The sequence below is a fragment of the Protomyctophum parallelum genome (genome assembly GCF_964188405.1).
Source record: "Protomyctophum parallelum genome assembly, chromosome: 8".
NCBI lineage: Eukaryota > Metazoa > Chordata > Actinopteri > Myctophiformes > Myctophidae > Protomyctophum > Protomyctophum parallelum.
Window position 1 is genome coordinate 4,186,694 of NC_139703.1, and position 18,307 is coordinate 4,205,000.

General features: G+C 42.5%; 1 protein-coding gene and 1 long non-coding RNA gene across 4 annotated transcripts in view; both read left to right on the plus strand.

Annotated features, from left to right (window-relative positions):
- The window catches only part of LOC310862741 (retinoic acid receptor gamma-A-like), a 53,515-nt gene extending 46,023 nt beyond the window's left edge, over nt 1-7,492 (plus strand). For all 3 annotated transcript variants that reach the window (XM_083770809.1, XM_083770807.1, XM_083770808.1), the window contains 6 exons: nt 533-674; nt 1,623-1,786; nt 2,634-2,810; nt 4,028-4,232; nt 5,571-5,729; nt 6,474-7,492. In XM_083770809.1, coding sequence (XP_083626935.1) covers nt 533-674; nt 1,623-1,786; nt 2,634-2,810; nt 4,028-4,232; nt 5,571-5,729; nt 6,474-6,877 — 1,251 coding nt within the window. In that variant the 3' untranslated portion in view covers nt 6,878-7,492. The remainder of the gene's footprint in view (nt 1-532; nt 675-1,622; nt 1,787-2,633; nt 2,811-4,027; nt 4,233-5,570; nt 5,730-6,473) is intronic.
- LOC310862765 overlaps nt 1-10,167 on the plus strand; it is a 191,228-nt gene extending 181,061 nt beyond the window's left edge. Inside the window, exon 2 of the long non-coding RNA XR_014569620.1 lies at nt 9,743-10,167. This is a non-coding gene — a long non-coding RNA (uncharacterized lncRNA). The remainder of the gene's footprint in view (nt 1-9,742) is intronic.
- The last annotated feature ends 8,140 nt before the right edge of the window (nt 10,168-18,307 follow it).

Consider the following 18,307-nt stretch of genomic DNA (forward strand, 5'->3'; position numbering starts at 1 on the left):
TCTGAGGGAATGACCAGACTCAAACTGTCTTCTGTGATTGTAGAGTTTAGACTTCACTTCCCAGCTGTAGAGTTTAGACTTCACTTCCCAGCTGTAGAGTTTAGACTACACTTCCCAGCTGTAGAGTTTAGACTACACTTCCCAGCTGTCCTGTATCTTCACAGAGTTTAGCAGCTTTCAAAGTTACTGTCAGAGTCGGTGTTCCTGTGCTGCCATCTGGTGGGCCTTTGCGAGCACTGCATGTTGGAAGTTTCAAAGTGCTGCACAATAATCCACAGAGCATTCAGATGGCAACAAAAACACACCTTGTGCATTACATTCAGGAAAACATGCAAGGCATCAACCTGCAACCAGGGGTTCAGAGTGTTGCTCAAGGACACTTCCACACTAACTCTGGGGGAGCCCTCAGGGATCGAACCGGGAACCTTGCAGTTCCCATCCGGCCACACAATTGGTGACCAGTTAAATCAATTCTAAAAAAGACCTTCTTCTCCTCCTCCTCCTCCCCCTCCTCCTCCTCCTCCTCCTCCAGGGGTTCTTCAGACGCAGCATCCAGAAGAACATGGTCTACACGTGTCACCGAGACAAGAACTGCCAGATCAACAAGGTGACCAGGAACCGCTGCCAGTACTGTAGGCTGCAGAAGTGCTTCGAAGTGGGAATGTCTAAAGAAGGTCAGTGTGGAGAACATGCTGTGTGTAACGTATTGACTGACTGTATGTTATCGTTATACAGCTGTGTGTAACGTACTGACTGAACATATGTATCGTTATACAGCTGTGTGTAACGTATTGACTGACTGTATGTTATCGTTATACAGCTGTGCGTAACGTATTGACTGACTGTATGTTATCGTTATACAGCTGTGTGTAACGTATTGACTGACTGTATGTTATCGTTATACAGCTGTGTGTAACGTACTGACTGAACATATGTATCGTTATACAGCTGTGTGTAACGTATTGACTGACTGTATGTTATCGTTATACAGCTGAGTGTAACGTACTGACTGAACATATGTATCGTTATACAGCTGTGCGTAACGTATTGACTGACTGTATGTTATCGTTATACAGCTGTGCGTAACGTATTGACTGACTGTATGTTATCGTTATACAGCTGTGTGTAACGTATTGACTGACTGTATGTTATCGTTATACAGCTGTGTGTAACGTACTGACTGAACGTATGTATCGTTATACAGCTGTGTGTAACGTACTGACTGACTGTATATCGTTATACAGCTGTGTGTAACATATTGACTGACTGTATGTTATCGTTATACAGCTGTGTGTAACGTATTGACTGACTGTATGTTATCGTTATACAGCTGTGTGTAACGTATTGACTGACTGTATGTTATCGTTATACAGCTGTGTGTAACGTATTGACCGTATGTTATCGTTATACAGCTGTGTGTAACGTATTGACTGACTGTATGTTATCGTTATACAGCTGTGCGTAACGTATTGACTGAACGTATGTATCGTTATACAGCTGTGTGTAACGTATTGACTGACTGTATGTTATCGTTATACAGCTGTGCGTAACGTATTGACTGACTGTATGTTATCGTTATTCAGCTGTGCGTAACGTATTGACCGTATGTTATCGTTATACAGCTGTGCGTAACGACAGGAACAAGAGGAAGAAGGAGGTCAAGGAAGAGGTGGTGATCCCGGAGAGCTACGAGCTGAGCGGAGAGCTGGAGGAGCTGGTCAGCAAGGTCAGCAAGGCCCACCAGGAGACGTTTCCATCGCTGTGTCAGCTGGGGAAATACACCACGGTGAGTTAAACTATAAACACCCTTACACATACACCACGGTGTGTTTACTATAGTAGAAATACACCACGGTGAGTTAAACTATAAACACCCTTACACATACACCACGGTGTGTTTACTATAGTAGAAATACACCACGGTGAGTTAAACTATGAACCGCCTTACACATACACCACGGTGTGTTTACTATAGTAGAAATACACCACGGTGAGTTAAACTATAAACACCCTTACACATACACCACGGTGTGTTTACTATAGTAGAAATACACCACGGTGAGTTAAACTATAAACACCCTTACACATACACCACGGTGAGTTAAACTATAAACACCCTTACACATACACCACGGTGTGTTTACTATAGTAGAAATACACCACGGTGAGTTAAACTATAAACACCCTTACACATACACCACGGTGTGTTTACTATAGTAGAAATACACCACAGTACAAATAAACTACTACTACTATGACTACAAAACTATGACTACAACATGACGTAACGATATCGTCCGCTCCCGACCGGACCATAAACCCGAAAAGGAATGCTGTCCCCTGCAGGCTACCCAAAACACCACTGACAACCACCTCTACCCAAAACACCACTGACAACCACCTCTCTCTCTCTCTCTCTACCCAAAACACCACTGACCACCACCTCTACCCAAAACACCACTGACCACCACCTCTACCCAAAACACCACTGACCACCACCTCTACCCAAAACACCACTGACCACCACCTCTACCCAAAACACCACTGACCACCACCTCTACCCAAAACACCACTGACCACCACCTCTCTCTCTCTCTCTCTCTCTCTCTCTCTCTCTCTCTCTCTCCCTCCAGAACTCCAGTGCAGACACGCGTGTCCAGTTGGATCTCGGGCTATGGGATAAGTTCAGTGAACTCTCCACCAAGTGCATCATAAAGATCGTGGAGTTCGCCAAGAGGCTTCCCGGCTTCACCACGCTGACCATCGCTGACCAGATCACCCTGCTGAAGTCTGCATGCCTGGACATCCTGGTATGCACATACACACATACACGCACGCACATACACGCACGCACGCACAAGGGAATATAACAGAAGACATAATAATAATAATAATATTTAGCGTGCAGTGGTTCTTTTTAATTTCAAGGAGGACGCCCACAACGCTAAGAGTTACACACCCACACGGGAGCCATTTAATAATAATAATAATAATAATAATAATAAAACTTTATTTGTATAGCACCTTTCATGACATGAAATGCAGCTCAAAGTGCTTTACAGAACAATGGAGAATAAAAGAAAAGCAAGGCAACAACATTAAAAAACAAGCAGTAATGCAATACAGTGAGGACATGAATAAAAAATAAAAATAAAATAAAAGATCAATTAAAAGCAATGTTGTAGAAGTGGGTCTTGAGCTGAGCTTTAAAAATGTCTACAGAGGCTGCCTGTCGAAGGTACAGTGGGAGCTTGTTCCATGCCGACGGCCCGTAGAAGCAAAAAGCTGCTTCCCCGTATGTTTTAGTTGCCATTTTTTTTGGCAAAGCGAGCAGGCCAGCAGTGGAAGACCTTAGGGGCGGTTTGGGACATATTTAGGCAGGCAGTCATGTAGGTAGGAAGGTGTGAGACCATTGAGAGCTTTATACACAAGTAAAATAATTTTAAAATCAATCCTAAAAACAACCGGAAGCCAGTGCAGAGAAGCCAAAACTGGAGTAATATGTTCTCTCATCTTAGTTCTAGTTAAAACTCTGGCTGCTGCATTTTGGACAAGTTGTAATCTGTCAGTTGTTTTCTTAGGCAGTCCAGAAAAAAGTGCATTGCAGTAATCAAGCCGAGAAAAAACAAAGGCGTGGATTAGCGTTTTTTGCATCGTCCAAGGACAAATAGGCTCTGATTCGTCCAATATTTCTAAGGTGAAAAAAGGCAATCTTGATAACATGATTAATGTGTGAATTAAAATTCAATTCAGAATCAATAATGACCCCCAGGTTCTTTACTGTACTGTTACTTTCTACAGTCAGGTTGCCAAGTCTGCTTATTATTGATTCTTTCTGCTCACTAGAACCGATTATGAGAACTTCTGTCTTATCCTCATTTAGCTTGAGAACGTTCTCACTCATCCAACATTTGGAACGCCAGCCTGGCCTCTCTCTCATTGGCTAATAAGATGTTGTCTACTGCATGCCGCCTCTCTGTCATTGGCTCATATATATGTCATGCCTCTCTCTCATTGGCTGCCGTAGATGCTGAGGATCTGCACGCGGTACACCCCCGAGCAGGACACCATGACCTTCTCCGACGGGCTGACCCTGAACCGGACCCAGATGCACAACGCGGGCTTCGGCCCGCTCACCGAGCTGGTGTTCGCCTTCGCCGGCCAGCTGCTGCCGCTGGAGATGGACGACACCGAGACGGGCCTGCTCAGCGCCATCTGCCTCATATGTGGAGGTACTGCAGGCTCAGGCTGGGTTTATTTACACCAGGGGGGGCAGTCAGACAGATATTTAACCAGGGGGGGCAGTCAGACAGATATTTAACCAGGGGGGCAGTCAGACAGATATTTAACCAGGGGGGCAGTCAGACAGATATTTAACCAGGGGGGGCAGTCAGACAGATATTTAACCAGGGGGGCAGTCAGACAGATATTTTGTGAAGCCACTAAGGAAATCGGGACTTCCTGAAAGTTCATATAATGGCCTGTTGTGGCGCTGTCTGTCATTGGGCCCAAAAAAACCCCCATATCTCCATAGAAGTCTATGTATTTGGGCCCAACTTCACCTAGACTGTATTACCTTAATAAACATGGTCATGAATACTTTCTGCTTCCAGTCACTAGTTTAAAGTCTCATTTCTAATAATATTATAAAATAATATTCTTTTTGGAAAATTATGGTCCCATTTATTAAAAAAATTACCATGAAGTCGCGTATGTTCTGAGGGGCGTGGCTACCGTTACAGTCTATGATCGGGAGCCACCCCCCGTTCAGTCAAAATAAAAACCAACGAAGAGTAAGGGGGGAAGTCCCGCCTCGTTGTCTGGGCCAGCCAATGGGCAGCTGGGCCCAAACGGATCTAGAAATATGGCGATTTACAATTCAAGGACTGACAGGCTTCATTTTACGTCCATATCAGACCCGGAGAACGCTTTGTCCATATTTTTTACATTCTATGATTTACACTCAATAACTATGATGAAAAATGCTCGTGGGAATACCGACTCACTGACGAAGACTAAATGGAAGCTAAATGTAAACTAAGCTATTATAACTAAAAAATCATAAGACTAAATCAAACCTTTTAGCGCAAGACCCAAAAGAGAAGTCTTTGACTGGGACCCAAACTAGTGAAAATAGTAATCTAATCTGTCCCCCTCTGTCCAAGTGGTGTGTCATTCTAATCTGTCCCCCCTCTGTCCAAGTGGTGTGTCATTCTAATCCGTCCCCCTCTGTCCAAGTGGTGTGTCATTCTAATCCGTCCCCCTCTGTCCAAGTGGTGTGTCATTCTAATCTGTCCCCCCTCTGTCCAAGTGGTGTGTCATTCTAATCCGTCCCCCCTCTGTCCAAGTGGTGTGTCATTCTAATCCGTCCCCCCTCTGTCCAAGTGGTGTGTCATTCTAATCCGTCCCCCCTCTGTCCAAGTGGTGTGTCATTCTAATCCGTCCCCCCTCTGTCCAAGTGGTGTGTCATTCTAATCTGTCCCCCCTCTGTCCAAGTGGTGTGTCATTCTAATCTGTCCCCCCTCTGTCCAAGTGGTGTGTCACTCTAACCTGTCCCCCTCTGTCCTCAGACCGCATGGACCTGGAGGAACCACAGAAAGTAGACAAGCTGCAGGAACCTCTGCTGGAGGCGCTGAAGATCTACGCTCGCTGCCGTCGACCCAACAAGCCCCACATGTTCCCTCGCATGCTGATGAAGGTCACGGACCTGAGAGGCATCAGTACCAAGGGTCAGTCTGTCTGTCTGTCTGTCTGTCTGTCTGTCTGTCTGTCTGTCTGTCTGTCTGTCTGTCTGTCTGTCTGTCTGTCTGTCTGTCTGTCTGTCTGTCTGTGTATCTATGTGTCTGTCTGTCTGTCTGTCTGTCTAAGGGTGAGTTACGGACGGTTGCACACTAGACGTGTTTTTCGGAACGCTGCTAAAAATCCGAAAACGCGTCTGGTGTGCAAGGACCTTTAGGACCTTTAGGACATTTAGGACCTTTAGGACCTTAAAAATAAATAAAAATACTACTGTACCGACCTCTATTCTGAGGGGACTATTCTACAAGCTCACAACGCATCGCTCTGCAATGTGATCTGCTGTGTTCAGACCAGAGGTTACAACGCATCGCTCTGCAATGTGATCTGCTGTGTTCAGACCAGAGGTTACAACGCATCGCTCTGCAATGTGATCTGCTGGGTTCAGACCAGAGGTTACAACGCATCGCTCTGCAATGTGATCTGCTGTGTTCAGACCAGAGGTTTTATGCAACATGCATGTATATTGTTGTTGGTTCTTTTAAGGTTAAAGAGGTATTTGATGTGGTTATTTTAAGGTTAAAGAGGTATTTGATGGTTATTTTAAGGTTAAAGAGGTATTTGATGTGGTTATTTTAAGGTTAAAGAGGTATTTGATGTGGTCAAACCAGCAATAGGATGCATGTTCAATCCTCCAGAAAACAACCATATTGATCTCTGGTATTTCTGCGCTATAGGAGCAGAGCGAGCCATCACGCTGAAGATGGAGATCCCGGGGCCGATGCCTCCTCTGATCAGAGAGATGTTGGAGAACCCCGAGGCCTTCGAGGAGATGACCTCCTCCTCCTCCAAGAAGGACGCCCCGCCCCCTGCCCCTCCCCCCGCCACCGCTCAGCCAATCAAAAAGGAGCAGAAGGAGGAGAAGAAGAAGAAGCAGAAAGCGCCGCCGCCGCGCGAGTCGACGTGCGTCGCCATCGACGACGACGCCGCGGGCGACGACGAAGAATACGGCGAGGAGGAGGAGGAGGGGGAGAGGGGCGGGGCTCTGGACAGCGACGGAGATCTCTGGGGAAGAGCGGGGGAGGGGCCAGTGCCGAGGGGGCGGGGGCAGAGGAGAGGCGCGACGGGGAGAGTGCAGTGATGTTCCACCGTCTCCCGAATCCTCCGAGAACGTTTTACACTCTTCAGATCCTCCTCCACAACCAGCAGGCTGATCTCTGAGAACGTTTACAGTCTTCAGATCCTCCTCCACAACCAGCAGGCTGATCCCTGAGAACGTTTACAGTCTTCAGATCCTCCTCCACAACCAGCAGGCTGATCCCTGAGAACGTTTTACAGTCTTCAGATCCTCCACAACCAGCAGGCTGATCCCTGAGAACGTTTACAGTCTTCAGATCCTCCACAACCGGCAGGCTGATCCCTGAGAACGTTTACTTTACACTCTTCTGCTGCAGAACTATAAAAACCCAGGTTTCAGTTACTCTTAAACCACTTTCAACGTTGAGGGCCTTTCAAACGCGAAGCGAGGAACGCATTTGTTTCCCCCTGGATCAACGACAGGTCTCCTCCAGGTCTGGACCAACGACAGGTCTCCTCCAGGTCTGGACCAACGGCAGGTCTCCTCCAGGTCTGGACCAACGGCAGGTCTCCTCCAGGTCTGGACCAACGGCAGGTCTCCTCCAGGTCTGGACCAACGACAGGTCTCCTCCAGGTCTGCTCCAGAGGGGCGCGACAACGCAAGCGTAAAAAGAAAAAAAAAGAAACTAAACAGATTCCAGGTTTGGTGATTCGCGGGGTGGGGGGGGGGGGGGGAGGGGGCGTGTGCAACACATTCACGGGACCGAGCTCACGTAAATACGCTTGCGTTGTCGCACAGCGAGCGACTGCTCCGCAGGAAAACGCAGCTCTCGTTTGAAAATGAACTATAGGCGCGTTTTATCGCTGCCCGTTTGAAAGGCCCTCTTGGCTCCTCCCTGTTCTGGGAGGGAGTTTGGAAAGAAAATAGAAAATACAAGCTCGTAACACATTGCATTGTGACACTTGGGCAGCTTGTTGACAGATCAGCTTTTGTTGTGGTGAAGACATTGGGCTTAATGTGAGTGGTTGATATTGTAGCGCACACACACAGTCACACGCATGCGCGCACGCACACACACACACACACGCCACAAATACATGTATGAAAGTAAATCCTAAAACTGGAGCAATATTTGAACAAGCAGCATAGGAGGCATCCTGGGTTGAGGGGAGGAGGCCGTGAGGAAGAATCAGACACTGTGCTAAACCAAACCCGACACAGAGAGGACCACAAACAACCAAAAGGTGGCGCTACGCAAGCGTCTCACGCAAGCGTCGCTCCCGCCCCACCCCCTCCCCCCTTATTTTTTCTTTTTTGACGCGTTCTTTCTTTTTGTTGAAAATGTTGTGCTATGGAGCGACACAGTCGTAGCGCGCGCAACGCGACAGACGTGCGGAAAGAGTGGTCGTAGTGCGCAACGCGACAGACGTGCGTAATGAGTGTTCGTAGCGCGCAACGCGCCGGCGTGCGTAATGAGTGTTCGTAGCGCACAGCGCGACAGCGTGCGTAATGAGTGGTCGTAGCGCGCAGCGCGACAGCGTGAGTAATGAGTGGTCGTAGCGCGCGTAATTAGCGGTTATTGGTGTCAGCCTTAAGAGAGGCAGCAGCTAAGACGCTAGTGGTCTGAACCCAATGCACTCCTCCACTCTCTATAAGGGATTTAATGCTTTGTATAAAATTAATGATTGTTAAAATTACAATTTCTTTTTTTGTTTGTTGCTACAACCAAACTCTTTGATGTGGCGTGGAACCAGCCCACACATTGCCTTTTACAATTCACTTTGTTTTGTTTTTGTTTTGTTTTTGATTTTTGGGGGGGGGGGATATACTACTTATTTTTCTATTGTATGTTATCATTTTTTTCCCTACGCATGTAAACATTTCTATTTGCATATTATCACGTCCATATGTCCAAGTATGGAGTCGTCGCATTGTGTTCTGTCTCTTTTTGTATCATTGTTTACTATTCACGCCTTTTGTTTTTGTTTAAGAATATCATTGTTACTATGCAAAGTATGCATTATACTGCTTTACGGGATAATACGCAACCAGAGGGGGGGGGGGGGGAGAGAGAGAGAGAGGAAGAGCGAAAATCTATTCCATTGTTGAGCCAGCCTCAAACCAACATGACAACATCATCTGTATATAAATAGAGTGAGAAATAGATGTACAAGCTCACAGCGCGTCTATTATATAAATAGATGTACAAGCTCACAGCGCATCTATTATATAAATTGATGTACAAGCTCACAGCGCGTCTATTATATAAATAGATGTACAAGCTCACAGCGCATCTATTATATAAATAGTTGTACAAGGTCACAGCGCGTCTATTATATAAATAGATGTACAAGCTCACAGCGCGTCTATTATATAAATAGATGTACAAGCTCACAGCGCATCTATTATATAAATTGATGTACAAGCTCACAGCGCGTCTATTATATAAATAGATGTACAAGCTCACAGCGCATCTATTATATAAATAGTTGTACAAGGTCACAGCGCGTCTATTATATAAATAGATGTACAAGCTCACAGCGCGTCTATTATATAAATAGATGTACAAGCTCACAGCGTGTCTATTATATAAATAGATGTACAAGCTCAAAGCGCATCTATTATATAAATAGATGTACAAGCTCACAGCTCATCTATTTTTTGATGATTTAATGAATTTTAAAACAAACAAGAAAATCAAATTCCATAAATATGAATTAATAATAATAATTATTATTATTAATTTAAGAAGCAGTGAAAAATAGCCGATCTACAAGCTCGCAAGATCCGCTATGTTCACTAGTTTGGGTCAGGACATAATTTACTAATCATGTATCATTATAATTAAAACAGAAGACTTTAAACTATAGCGATTTAAAGGCAAAGTATTTATGAAACGGTTTACTACGGTAGTAAAATCATGAAAAGTGTAATGTCGCCAAACACCTCGTTCACCTGAATGGTGGAATTGCCTCTGCAGCCCCGTTGGGAGATGAAATGGCGCCATCTACAGGGGAACAGCAGGCAATGTATTTCCTCCGCGTGAGCTTCAGTTCTCGCCGGCCGACGCGTTTTCAGCTCGTAGATCACGCACACACACGCACACACACACACACACACACACGTACACGTAGAAGATAATCTGTTATAGGGCTATAACGTTGGAGTCTCAAACACCAGATCTATACAAATCTGCAGGATAGATTTAATAAATGCCATTTGCACTGACTCAGGGTGACTGTCTGTATTTTACCAGGGATAACATTTTATACAAATCTGCAGTATTTTATATGGTATGGAAGTTCCTTCATCTCTCTGCTGTTCTCCTCATATCAATAAAAGCTTTAACCAGAGATCACTACAGAAGATTGTTTTATTCTTTTATTGCTCATCATTGACTTTAGTTGTTTGTTTTCATTGGAAATGATAGACCTGTGGAGCAAGATTCTGAACACACCCACCAGTTCATTAAGGGTGCGTTTGGAAATGCGCACCAGAAATGTGGTCAGTTTGTTGAGTGTGGTGGGCGGTGACGCATTCACACCGGACGACCCCAGCTTCAGGGTTAGGGTATAGCCCATACCGTACGGCATACTATAGCACGCCGTTTTTCACCATTTTTGAGGTTTGGAAAAAAACAAACAAAAAAAAAAGTGTTATAGCCCATGTTCAAAAATGATGAAAAACGAGGATAAAGAAAATAATCAAAAAACCCATGTTTTTTTCTTCAATTTTTTTCAAATCCTCAAAAATGATGAAAAACGGCCTGCTATAGTATGCTGTACGGTATGGGCTATAGCCCATGTTAAAAAATTATGAAAAGCGAGGATTAAAAAAAAATCAAAAATTCAAAAAACGATGGGCTATAACCCATGTTTTTTTTCTTTTCATTTTTTTCAAAACCTCAAAAATTGTGAAAAACGGTGTGCTATAGTATGCTGTACGGTATGGGCTATAGCCCATGTTCAAAAATGATGAAAAACGAGGATTAAAAAAAATCAAAAATTAAAAAAACGATGGGCTACATCCCATGTTTTTTTTTTCTTCATTTTTATCAAATCCTCAAAAATGATGAAAAACGGCGTGCTATAGTATGCCGTACGGTATAGGCTATAGCCCATGTTAAAAAATGATGAAAAACGAGGATAAAAAAAAGAAATCAAAAATTCAAAAAACGATGGGCTATAACCCATGGTTTTTTTTTGTTTTTTTTCCAAATCCTCAAAAATGGTGAAAAACGGCGTGCTATAGTATGCCGTACGGTATGGGCTATAGCCCATGTTCAAAAATGATGAAAAACGAGGTTGATTTTTTTTTCCAAAATTTCAAATAACGATGGGCTATAACCCATGTTTCATTTTTTCATTTTTTTCAAAACCTCAAAAATGATGAAAAACGGCGTGCTATAGTATGCCGTACGATATGGGCTATACTATAGCCCATGTTCAAAAATGATAAAAAAACGAGGATATTCTTTTTTTCAAAATTTCAAAAAACGATGGGCTATAACCCATCGTTTTTTTCATTTTTTTCAAATCCTCAAAAATGATGAAAAACGGCGTGCTATAGTATGCCGTACGGTATGGGCTATAGCCCATGGTCCAAAATGATAAAAAACGAGGATACTTTTTTTTTTTCTTTTTTAAAAAAAACGATGGGCTATAACCCATCGTTTTTTTTTCATTTTTTCATTTTCTTCAAATCCTCAAAAATGATGAAAAACTACGTGCTATAGTATGCCGTACGATATGGGCTATAGCCCATGGTCCAAAATGATGAAAAACGAGGATAAAAAAGAAATCTAAAAACGATGGGCTATAACCCATCGTTTTTTTTTCATTTTTTCATTTTTTTCAAATCCTCAAAAATGATGAAAAACGGCATGCTATAGTATGCCGTACGATATGGGCCCATGGTCCAAAATGATGACGTTCTCTACCGCAACATACTTAAAAGTATAGCGAATGGGTGTTGCGATGGGGAGGGGGGTGTTGCGGTTTTGCTAACAACATAGAAGCCTACATTCTTACACCTAGAAACCCCATTCTAGCCTACTTAGGTTCATCTTACGGTGGACATGTTTGCCTGAAAATGAATATTTGAAATGTTTCATAGTTTTAGAAATATAGTGCTTTCAAATTTACAATGGGGCTCAATGGCAGACATTGGCACGTCAAAAATCACTTTCACCTAGAAACTCCATTCACACATTTTATTATTCAGCTTACTGTGGAGACACATGCTGGAACTTTTTTACTTTGAAATGTTTTATAGTTTCTGAGTTATTTAACTTAAACGCCCAATGCATTCTCTATGGCAATAGAACAAACTTTGGCATGCTACTAGTCCTTACACCTAGCAACCTTAACTTTTGGATCCTCCACCTACAGATGTTGTCCAAATCTCACAAAAATCGGTACACATGATCTCCGGACCTATCCGATTAAAACAGCACAGTCAGAATTTAGATCTTCTGTATCGTTCGGCCGTAATCGTCTTCCGAAGTTACAATTCACGCACGGAATGTACGATCCATCTCAAATCTGAATCACATGTCGAGGGTGGCTTAATCAACGCAGAGCCAAAAGCAATTCCATTTTCGACAGGTGCGATGTAGGCAACCACACTTTGCAATTTCCCAGAATTGCCTCTTTCTAGTTGTGGGCTCGCCACAGCGAGCACACAATAGTTATTGCCAGCCTATATTTATTTGTTTGTTGTGGGCTCGCCACAGCGAGCACACAATAGTTATTGCCAGTCTATATTTATTCCGCTTCTTCTTTATTCCACCCTTTTTTTTGGCACCTAACTACTTCCGCATACTTTATACTAGAAATTTAGTTCAAACTTCAAACTGTTCAGCTCTTTGCAGTTATTTATGCTTCAATTAGAATTTTTACAAAGTTTTATACTTTTTATACTTTTTATACTTTTTAACTTTTTTTTTACATTCTTTATAGTGAGAGTCGATGGAAGAAAGGTCCCATTTTTCACAGTTAACTTTTTTGAGCTCTTATAACTCGACGACCCCCACACCCGGCCCCAACCACCACCGCCCTCCAGGGCCACAACAAAGAGAGGCAGAGGCGCCCAACGCGGCGGGGGAGGAGGAAGAGACGGCTGGTACCCACGAACGCGGTCCCGATCCAGGAACCAGCGCAACTAAGTATATTAAACCTTTCAAATAAGGTGCTTACTTCCAGCCACATTAGTGTGCTAAACAAAGGACTGAATTTTGTCCCCACAAACCAATCAAATGACTTTAATGTTAAGGTTGATTGCTTCCGTTTCTTCAGAAGCATTAGACTAAGAGAATTCTTTTCCAATTGTAACGAGAATGTTTCTGTTTTACCTATTAACCTAGATTCAGAGCAAGAATCAGTTTCCTCCAAAACGCCCTTTAGAGGCAAGAGTTTTTTTGTCCCCCCTCCAAATCGGAATGCTTCTATAGAAACCTTTTGCAGATTAGTGGAAAGTGACATTGAACAAGCAATGCACAATAAGCATAACTTTAAAGCACCTTCTAATCTTGATAAAGCAGAATCTGAGGCTTTTTCTGATCTCCAATCTGATTCTTCAGTCATTATTCGCTCAGCCGATAAAGGCGGCGCTTTGGTTATCCTCAACAAGGCTGAATATATTTCTGAGTGTAAAAGACAGTTACTGGACACCAACTTCTATAGCAGTCTACCAGGTGGTCCTACCCTTCAATTCAATACAATCATCTCTGAGGTTTTATCACAGTTCTCTCTTTCAGGAGAAATAACCAAAAAAGAGTTTGAATTTATATTTGTGCAAAATCCCAGCATTCCGGTTTTTTACACCATTCCCAAGGTCCACAAGAACCCTACACACCCCCCTGGGCGCCCATAGTATCAGGCATCGGTTCCCTCACCTCTAACATGTCTACTTTTGTAGATTATTTTATCAGGCCTATAGCCGAAGAGCTCCCTTCTTTTGTGAAAGACACTGGTCAACTAATTGTAATGTTGGAGTCCCTTGCCCCACTTCCCTCAGACTGCATATTAGTTATTTTTGATGTGGAAGCGTTGTATACAAATGTGCCACATGATGGCGGAATTCATGCCCTTGAGTATTTTCTACAGTCACGCAGTGCTATTTCCATACCATCAAATCACAGTATCACTACCCTTGCTGAGTTGGTATTGACCCATAACTATTTTATGTTTCAGGATGAATTTTTCCTACAGAGGAAAGGTGTAGCTATGGGCTCAAATATGTCTTGCAACTTTGCTAGTCTCTATGTGGGTTACTTGGAAAAAACCAAAATCCTCAACAATGTGGTCAACCCTTTCTTTCCAAACCTACTGATGTACAAGAGGTATGTTGATGATATATTCTGCCTCTTCAAAGGCTCTGTTGACCTTCTACATGCATTTTGTAACTTCCTTAACTCTTCATCAGAGCACCTAAAGTTTACTGTTAATTATGATTTGCATAGAGTTAGTTTTTTGGACACCTGGATAATCCGTAAAGATGATGCCTTACACACAGATTTATATACCAAACCTACTGACCGGAATAGCCTTCTCAGAGCAGACAGTTGCCATCCACTCCCTTTGAAAAACAGCCTCCCGTACAGTCAGCTTTGCAGGCTTAAACGCATCTGCAAAGACCCAAATGATTTTACCAAACACTCCAGCACAATGGTTAATAAATTCAGAGAACGAGGCTACACAGAAAAGCAACTCTCCGTTGCTGTTGATAGAATTGAGCAGAGACCCAGAGCTGACCTTCTTAAACAGGTCCCTAAAAAGAATAACAAAAAAACAGTCCCTTTGTTTATCACAAAATACTCTAAAGCCGCTGAATGTTTTAAACCCATTCTCAACAAGCACTGGCACATTTTGAAATCTGACCCACAGCTTCACAATACTTTTCCTGACCCACCTAGAGTGGTCTTCTCTAGGGGTAGAAATCTTAGAGATTCATTGGTTCATTCTGACCTCCCCCCTCCAGACACTAACTCACAACGCATCCTCAGCCCGATACCAGACGGGAATTATAAATGTGGTGCTTGTGCACAATGCAACAGCACTATCAAAGCCACTTCTTTTAAACACCCCCACTCAGGTAAAACAATTCCCATCAGGGGCATAATTTCCTGTAACACCAAAGGTGTAATTTACTTGATCTATTGCCCCTGTGGTAAATATTACATTGGTAAGACCATTCGTGCTCTCAAGACACGTATAGCGGAGCACCGCAGTTCCATTAGATGCAAAAACCTGTTATACCCTGTTGCAGCACATTTTCTTGAAGCTGGTCACTCTATCTCCTCTCTCCGTTATCTAGGCATAGAGAAGTTACCTGTCCCCAGAAGAGGAGGAGACTTTGACAATGCTCTTTTAAAAAGAGAAGCATTCTGGATTCACTACTTGAATACTTTAACCCCCAATGGCCTCAACTTTGAATTTGATCTAAGACCTTTTTTGTGATGGTGGGTAGAGCTACACGTCCAGCAGCCTATATTGCCTGGACTTATTCCCCTCTCCCCCCTCCATCCGATCTGTTGATGGCTTTTTATGTTTACAGTCTATCATGCTACTCCTTTATATAATATGTTTCTTATTTGAAAGGGTAATCTAAACCCATGCCCTAATAATGTTTTGAGAAACTTTTCTTTTTGGATATTTTTACCTTATCACCAAATAATACCCATGAGTCCCCTTTCTGTGTAAGATTGTATCCACAGGAACACTTCACACTTCAGTCTCCTTGCCTTGTGTTTGTTGTTTTTAATGTTTAACATAATATGTTTAATATCTTGCTGGTGTACTTACCCCTCCTTTTATTGGTCATGCAACCATGGAACAGGATCAGGGCTACATAATCTCTGTCTATAAGTTTATTGTATTATATACCCTATATGTTTTTAATGCAGGCTCCTATACATAATTACATATATTTTTCTATTAACTGACCTATTGCATTTTGATGTCCGTTTTTGCTTTTTGTTCTATTTAATGTACAAATAAAGTTGTTGCCAGCAACCAATCACCCATTTTGGGTGTTGGCCTGATTGAGGACACTCCCTAACCCTTTGTCCCAACTTTTATAAATATCTGGTGCACACCTTTTGTATGTTATTCCCTGAAGAAGGCAACTTTGTTTGCCGAAGCGTTGGAAATAAAAACTTGCATCGTGACTACGAGCTGTGCGACCTCTCCTTTTTTCAGTCAATTTTATCTCCCGCGGTCAGCACCTCTTCACTACTGGTGTGCGCTCCAACCTCCTTGTTTGTTTGAGAGCTCTTATAACTCCGTCATACTTTCACTTTGAAACTTCATTCAAACTTTATAATGTTCATCTATCTTTGAACTTTCATTGGTGAAAAAGTTGTTTTGAAAAAGTTTATACTTTTTAAAATATTTAACTTTATTTATAGTTTTTTCCTCCCATCGACAATGTATGGGATTTATCTCTAAATCAACCTCACTTTTGCAGCCTCATTACTCTGGCATACTTTGTCGTAGAAACGTGATTTAAACTTTAGAAAGCTCACACGACTCTGGACTTATTCGTGGTTCAAACCGTATTCGAATACGTTAAACGGTTTTTCCGAAATCGCAGTTCAATCGCAGGCCGTTTCGCCTAATTAGTGCCAACTTAGAGTGCGGGGCTTCTTTCACTAGAGTGAAATTCTTTCCTTGAAATTTTACCAAACTAATTGTCGTCCCGGCCAAAATATTCATTTTACACGCATGTTCTTTGGTCATTTTGTAGCCACACATGTCCTCTTTCACACAATGTGACCACCAAAGCACAGAGACATACAGAATGTGAACTACGGCCTTTTAAGTGACACAAATACAGTCAAGCTGCTCATTGACCTCCATTGTAAAATTCTTACGAGGAAATTATCGCGATGACAATTCTTAACTCGCTCTTATAACCACATTTTCGACCGTACCAACACCACAATCGCACATGGTGTACCTCAATATCTCAGGCCACTCACAGCGAAAAAAATATTTGCATTCGACTTTTACTTTTTGCGATAGAGCAATTTGTTCGGGCATAGTTTCCCCCCATTCAGGACCATTGTAAAATAGCAGACCTTCAAGTTGCGCGCCACTCCCAGTCATAGTGCTTCTTTTACACTTCCACAGCTGAGACATATAAGGGCTTAATTACAGGGCTGAAATTAAAGTTACAAGATCTCAATGAGTTGCTCTGCGATACCTTGTGGGCTTGTAGGTCTGCTATTTGTGCAATTGGATGGCCTTTACACAGCTCTCGCAAGAGCACGCACGCACGCACACACACACACACCCTGTCTTCCTATTGGCTGGCCTTTACACAGCTCTCGCAAGCGCACGCTTTTTTTTTTAATTAATTAAAAAAAAAAATTAAAAAAATTAAAAAAATTAAAAACATTAAAAACATTAAAAACATTAAAAACATTTAAAAATTAAAAACTTTAACTTTTTTTTTAAACTTAAAAAGAAAAAACTTTTAATAAAGAACTTAATTCTTTTTTTTTTTTTACATTTAAAGAAAAATCTTAGACCATTATCAATAATCAATGTGTTTATGCTTTTAAAGATAGGCCTATATGCTATTTGAACCTTCTTTTTACATGTAAAAGTATGCTATTTCTGTTAAGCTCATGAATGCTTTTATATGTATACTCTTTTTTTTCTTTTTCTTTTTTACCTTTTCTTAATTCATCAAGAATACATTGTAAAGAATTATTCATACATTACAAATCATTAGTAGACAGTAATACTTTACTTACTTTATTCTGCCACTTTTTGGGCATCGTACTACTTCCACATACTTTATTCCGCTTTATGCAATTATTTATGCTTATTCTTTTTACCAATTTTTGTCTCCACCAGGCCGAAGGCATGTGGGGAGAGTATGTTTTGCACTCCGTCCGTCCGTGTGTGTGTGTCCGTGTGTGTGTCCGTGAACAGCTAATCTCGGCCACCGTTAACCCGGTCGATACCATATTTTGCACACACACTCCCTGGATGCCAACCATGAACCTCTGCCCCAAACTTTCCAGAACGGCCTGTTATAGCGCCACCAGGAGGCCGCTTTGTGCAAAACAAGTTTTTCAATGCCAAATTTTGCACACACACTCCCTGGATGCCAACCATGAACCTCTGCCCCAAACTTTCCAGAACGGCCTGTTATAGCGCCACCAGGAGGCCGCTTTGTGCAAAACACGTTTTTGCACAGTACACCTACAGATTTTGTCCAAACATCACGCAAATTGGTACACAGTCTCTCTAGAGCCATTCAACGAAACGGGTCTTTCAGATTTATCAGACTCCATCCTGATTGGTTAAGATTGGCTTCCAAAGTTCACAGGAGTGCTCAGTTTCAAACAAAATGCTGCTAATCATGAACACATCGCGTGATTTCCGTGAAATTGTGCACCCACATTCCCACTAGGCCGAGGACGAAATGCCACATGAACAATTTCAACTCAGCCTCAAGGTGGCGCTATAACTGGCCGAA